This window comes from Parasteatoda tepidariorum, chromosome 5, assembly GCF_982258835.1.
Source record: "Parasteatoda tepidariorum strain Cologne lab strain chromosome 5, Ptep-v5.0, whole genome shotgun sequence".
Classification (NCBI taxonomy): domain Eukaryota; kingdom Metazoa; phylum Arthropoda; class Arachnida; order Araneae; family Theridiidae; genus Parasteatoda; species Parasteatoda tepidariorum.
This window is the reverse complement of record NC_141759.1, coordinates 90001966-90008375: the sequence shown is the minus strand read 5'-3', so window position 1 is coordinate 90008375 and position 6410 is coordinate 90001966. Positions and strand designations below refer to the sequence as shown.

General features: G+C 27.1%; 1 protein-coding gene across 2 annotated transcripts in view; it reads left to right on the top strand.

Annotated features, from left to right (window-relative positions):
- The first annotated feature begins 559 nt into the window (after positions 1-559).
- The window catches only part of MetRS (methionyl-tRNA synthetase 1), a 48636-nt gene continuing 42785 nt past the window's right edge, over positions 560-6410 (top strand). The window contains exons 1-4 of one of the 2 annotated variants that reach the window (XM_087164483.1): positions 560-801; positions 2030-2108; positions 2264-2342; positions 4556-4672. In XM_087164483.1, coding sequence (XP_087020609.1) covers positions 702-801; positions 2030-2108; positions 2264-2342; positions 4556-4672 — 375 coding nt within the window. In that variant the 5' untranslated portion in view covers positions 560-701. The remainder of the gene's footprint in view (positions 802-2029; positions 2109-2263; positions 2343-4555; positions 4673-6410) is intronic. The other variant, XM_087164484.1, reaches the window with a different exon arrangement.

The following is a 6410-nucleotide window of genomic DNA, read 5'->3' as shown; positions in this document are numbered from 1 at the left end:
TTTTCCAATTCTTATCTTCAAATTTTTCATGAGCTATTTTTTTGTTTATGGTGAGAACGCTCTCTATTCGCGATCGCAACACTCGAATACGCCATCTGGGGAGAGACCGGTTTCATGCAATTAGCCCTTCTCCCTTCCCTCTCCTCCTCTTTTCAGTTATATAGGAATGTACTACGATATTTTCTCTTTTCTTAATATTTTTCCTTTTTACTTAATAAAAATACTTTCTAAAATTTCCGTGATACTTTTCTTTAGAACTATGTTTAATGTAGTTCTCAGTTCCATATAGTTTTTCAAGTTAAAAGATTTTAATCTATATGAAAATCAAGAGAGAAACTAACGTACTTCCTTCCTCTATGACTTTCCACACGTTAATGGGGAAAGCATGTGAAGTGTTGCCATAGGAAAAGAGTTCTGCTCTACGCCACCTGCAGCCCATTTCGATCGCCAATCAAAAATAATAGCTAATGTTGTTGGAAATGATCGGATTACTCACATGCGTTTGTATATCGAAAATTGAGCAGTAGTAAAAATATAACTTTTACGAATATAACCTGAAATAACCGGTGTTTTATTTTATCTGTAACTGCATTTGTAAGGAAGTTGATTGTTTCTTCTGCTTTGTTTACTGTTTTTTAATTTCCTTTCGTGCTGTGCTGGTTGTTGAGAACGTGTAATTGACATTTCTTTATTTAATTATCATGAAGCTTAGCATTGATGATAAGTGTAATCTAAACAGCTTAAAAATACTTGTCGTATCAGAATTCTGTGGTGTCAAACTGAATGTAGAGAAATGTTCTGGTAAAACTATTTCTTTTTATGAATTGCATCATGTATTAAGCTTATTATTTTTTATTGCATTGCATTATCTTCAATTATTTTTAAATGAATATTAGTTCTTGTTATTTTCTTCCATATTTTAGTGTTATTAACTTTACCTAATTAAATATGTTTATTTTAGTTTAAATTTGCAATTTTTTACTTAGGAGCCCATGAGATTAACTTGCTCTTTTACAAAATTGTTTTTTACTTTATAGTTTTATTAATTCGAACATGGCACCCCTAGCAGCAAAATGACTTGCACCTTCATTGGACCTATATTCATTAATCTTGACTTTTTTTAAAATAAATTTTGGATAATTAATTGTTAATTTAATATTTTGTTCGCTCTCATTTTCTCCATTTTCTTATTTATTTATTCTCAACATTTTATTATCTAGGTTGGAGCTATGGACGAATATTTTTTTAACTTTATTTTAATAAATATACTAATCTTCAATACATTTTTAACATAATTAGTTTTAAGGTGTTATTTATGGCAATAATAACTTTTGATATGTACCATAACATGAATTATATAACTGTTCAGTTCGATTTTTTCCTTTAATTTGTTGAAGTGTAGCCCGCAGAAGCTTCTAAACAAAATAATAAAAAAAAAATTAAGAAAATTGTTGGAAATTTTTAATTGCAATTTTAAATCATCACTTGACATGCTTTATTTTCACAGATTCTATGGTAAATAAATGTATGTTGTTTAACGCTCTTTCTTCAGAGCAATATTATCCTAAATTTAAATGGGTTTTTAAGCAGTTATATTCACTTTTCAATATGATTTCAAAAATCCAGAATTTTTATTACAATATTATTACTGCATGGGAGTTTCAAATCGCCCATTTAAATAATCTTTTTTCGGTATAAAATGGAATTTTTTTTTAAAAAAAATGAAGTATTAGTTCTTTTATTTTTGAATGAATTCTAATAATTAAACGCCTTTAATTTTCAACAAATATATTAAGTTTATAAATGAGAAAAAATTAGAACGCTAATGTTTAAATAAATATACCTATATTTGCCGTCAGCATGTCTAAATATGTGCGTCCTTTCGTTAGTCTACCTGCTGTGCAATTGGCCCTTCACTCAAAAAGGTTGTGCACCCCTAAAATAGATATTTACTGATTTGGTTTGAGGTATATCAATTTGATATATTTTTTATGCTATCAAATGTTTTTTTATATAATATTTTTTTTAGATGTCAAAAAGCAAGTTCGACTCCCACTGCTTGAAATTAAGGATCACTCTACGTTTTTTTCGTCAAATGCTTCTTGTAGGTAAGAATAAATTTTCTTAATTTCATAAAAGCAAAATTTTCTTTACCTATGTATTGTATAACTGTAAAGCAATTCTCTACTTGCTTAAGATGATCATCTTTTTATTATTATACCAACTTTTTGTGAAATATTTGAACCTTAACTTTTTAATGTAGGTACTTATGGAATGTTAGTGGACAACCATTGTATCCTGATATTGACTTATGGTTAGAATGGGAATGTGCGGTTCTTCAGGTAATGGTTTATTAGTGCCATTTTTAGTTTTATATTTAAATTTCTGAAATGTACACCAAAAAAATAAATGAATTTAAATTTAACATACTTTAAATATTTTTTTGTTTGTTTGAAATCATAAAACATTTTTACAAAAGTTATTAAAGTTATTGCATAGCAAAGTTTTGGGAAGTTGATAATTATATAAAACTATGTTATATTTTTCATATGCAGTATTTTACATAAATATTTGAGGTGATCAGCTCAGTACGAAGGTTTATCATATTTTTTCCAACCGTGATTTCTTTGCTCTCCTATTTCTAAAGCATTTCTCCAATGAAATATTAAATTTCAATCTATCTCAAATTCAAATAAATCTCAAATGAAATATTAATCTTTATGCTTTTATTAACTAGCTTTTGATGTTATGTCCCATTTGTAATTTTGTTATTTATTTAACTGGCATATCAATTTAGCTATGAATGTTACCCAGCTCTAAAATCCTGATAAAATTGACAGAGAAAAAAACCCATGTACCCGTTACAGATTGTAAGATTCTTTTGCCTGAGCCAGATAATGAAAATCTGGTGAGTACTGGATAATTGCCTGGTACCCGATACTTCTCTAGTATATATTAAATATTTAGGTATCTTAACACATTTTTTAGTTATCTTAACATACTTTTAGTTATCTTTACATATTTAAAAAAAAATTTAAAAGAATTTGAATTAAATTGCATATTTAATCTTTAAAAAATTATGTAATAATCTATAACTTAAACTGATTTGATGAATGACTTTAATGATTTCATGTATACTAACAAAATTCAGCCTATATAGCTTCTAAATAGTTTTATCTATGTATTAAAACATAAACAAAATTTGGTAGTTATTATGGTGAAATAACTCCCTTAATATTAATAACTTTCTCTTATTTTAAAATGTAGGAAAACCTGGTATTTTTATTTTCTAAAGCTAATATTGGCCTTAATATTTTTGGAAAAAGAATTAGAGAACTATGTTTTGGTAAAAGGACCATATCTATAAAATAAAAATGTATGTCTAAATTATTTATTAATGTATATTAAAGCACAGCTCTTTATTTTGTAACCAAAATGAATGATCAAGGATTTAAAGAATTAGTTAAGCAAAAGTGAAATTAGATTGAAACACTCATATTATGCTCTGGAAACCAGAGAACCTCTTTTCGAATTTTAAAATTAGTAGTCAAGTTTGTAAATAGATGGCATTGCTGACTGAGAAAGAAAATATAAAATGTTCTCTGTTATGTGATCATAGAAATTTTTCCCTATGCATCTGTTAATTTTCTCTTCAGATTGCGCATCGTTGTGAGAAATAATTGTTACTTTGGAAATATTACTTTAAAGAATTTCTCTGTTATAAGCATCATCTGTTGAGAAATTTTGTAACTAATTTTAAAATTTTGTGAGAAGAAATAACTAGTTTCTTCAGCAAAATGCAGCAAATTGTACATTTTTTCTATTCCAATTATTCTTTAATTGAATTTACAAATAATCATTCATTTTTGCGACACCTGGTGAAACTTAAAGGAAAATTTGTTTATTCATCATAGTGTTTTTTTTTTATTTTTATCATTTCTTCATGTGCATAGCGTTTTTAAAAAGTGCTTAAAGGTGATTATTTTCAATTTTCGTTTTTTAAAAACCCTTAGAGGTGCTTTTTTCATTGGTTGTTTTTAAAAAGTGCCCAATTTTCTGTTTTTTAAAATAAGATATATTTGTCTTGACCATGTCGATTTTCGCCACATTTTATGCAAAAGAGTGCTTTTCACATTGTTCTATTCAACATTTTCACAACTCAGTCAACAACAATCAATTTCGGCCTACCATCGGTCCATATCGTATGAAAGCCCCAATCATTTTACATGTTTGATGAAATACTTCTGCATGTGTGTCTACTGAGCTGGGTTCAGGGAGATTATTGCACTCTCATGTGCAACTCTGCTGCATTTTGCAAGATATTTTCATTTTCAGGCTTCCTTTTCCACCCTCTGATAACGAACCAAAAATTCTCTTGATCATTTTATGGTGGTTAATATAATCCAGAGAAGCGTTCTTTGTCAGAAACTAGTTATTTTGTCTTGATCATGTAAAGTCTTTGAAAATTATTTTGAATTTTGTTAATTTATATAGTATTTAAAAATATTTTTTGAGTGATTGAAAATACTGAAAAGGTGCTTTATGTTTATTTTAGCCTTCTATTTCTGCATTACTTAAAGCTTCTAAAGATGATTCTCTACCTTCAAGTTTTAAAAGGAATCTCAACTATTTAAATGCTCTTCTTGGTTCTCGAAGCTTCCTATCTGGTAAAGTAAGGATAGTTTTTTTTTTGTTCTTTATTTATAATTATAAATGGTTTTTAATGATTTGTTTCTTTAATATTTTAATTTCAAGAAATTTTTTTTTCAAAATTTACTAAATTTATAATATTTAAAAATTGTACTAACGCATTTATAAAATGCTTTTGCAGTTTTATTGTTTTTAAAGTGCTTCAACAAGTGATAATTGAAAATTTGCTAGTCTTAATAACGTCTTATTAATGATATTGACATTCCAGAAATCATAATGAAATGGCCAAAAAAAAAAAAAAAAATTTGAATTGCAAAGTAATTGTTGCAAACCAAATAATCAAATAGTTATAATTTGAACTCAAAATTTCAGTGTTGTAGTAACATCAAAATTTGAAAAACCGTATAGTTACAGCCAAAAGACATTTAAAAAATGACATGATGTTATGACAGAATTGTTAACAGGAAAGGACACAATTTGTGTCTCATAATAACATAACAAAAATATCAGAATTTGAAAGAAGATAGATAGCTACCAAAGAAACAATTAGAAATTACAGGGCAATTACCATGACATTCCCATGAATCAAGCCCATTAAATTGTCACAGATCGAGCTCATCAAAAAGTGCTTATTCAAATTTGAAATCAGTGGGTCATAATGATATCATAATTAAAACATCAAAAGTTGAGAAAACTTGTAAATTACCCTAAAAGAAGATTATTAGCTGTAAAAACTATTGAAAAATGACAGGGATTTGTGATGGAATTGTTAAGAATCAAATGTGATAACTCAGATTTGCATATAACATCTTATTAAAATTATCAAAATTTGAAAGTAAGAAAACAAAGATATGGAACTGGCGGAAAAATGATAAGTGAACACCTATAAAACAATCATAATTTTTACGAAATCGTTAATCATTATAAAGTAGTGATATAAATATCAAGTTTGTGTGTTATAACACTGTGTTAATAATATTAAAATTTGAAAAGTGATGTGAAAAGGACTATTGAAAAGAAATAGGTGAAAATAACCTTTTTAATTAATTAATTATTTTTAATAATTCAGGTGCATTATAAGGTTTAAAGGACATATGGGTCATAAATTTTTGTCCAACATGGTGATTGGCAACAGTCTGAAAAAAATTTGAATATTTTTGACTAATTTGAAGGACAGAGAGAGAGGAAATTTAGTTTCAAGGAAAATTTCTGTCCCAAATATTGTCAAAAAAAAAAAAAAAATCACAAATAAGAGAAGCGGATTAAAAAAATTTTACTATGTATCAAACTTAGTTGAGGAAACAGAAAGTGACTGATATACAGACTATTTTGAAAAATAATAAGAGTGGAAATACTAATTTAAATAAAAGAATATTCTGTGTGTTTTTCTCGAAATTCATAATCAGGACTGATGTCTGAGAAACAGAAGGAAATTTTGAAACTGTGTTTCAGTCTCACAAACAAAATATAAAAAAGCTTAAATTTGCATTAATAAGCTATTAAATATATTTTTATGTAATTCTGAGCTAATACTTTTTTTTAATTATTTTCCCCTTGCATCCTTTTATTATGAGAAAAGCTAATAAAGAGAGGATAATTTGAAGCTGTTAGATCAGGAGTGTCAAACTCGCGGCCTGAGATAAACATTTTTGCGGCCCAGTCAATATATCCAACGCAAACTAAAAAAAATAGAAATGTGAATTAGAAAGGAAACTAGCATATAAAATTATAATATACTTTATTTATAAACTATACGGATC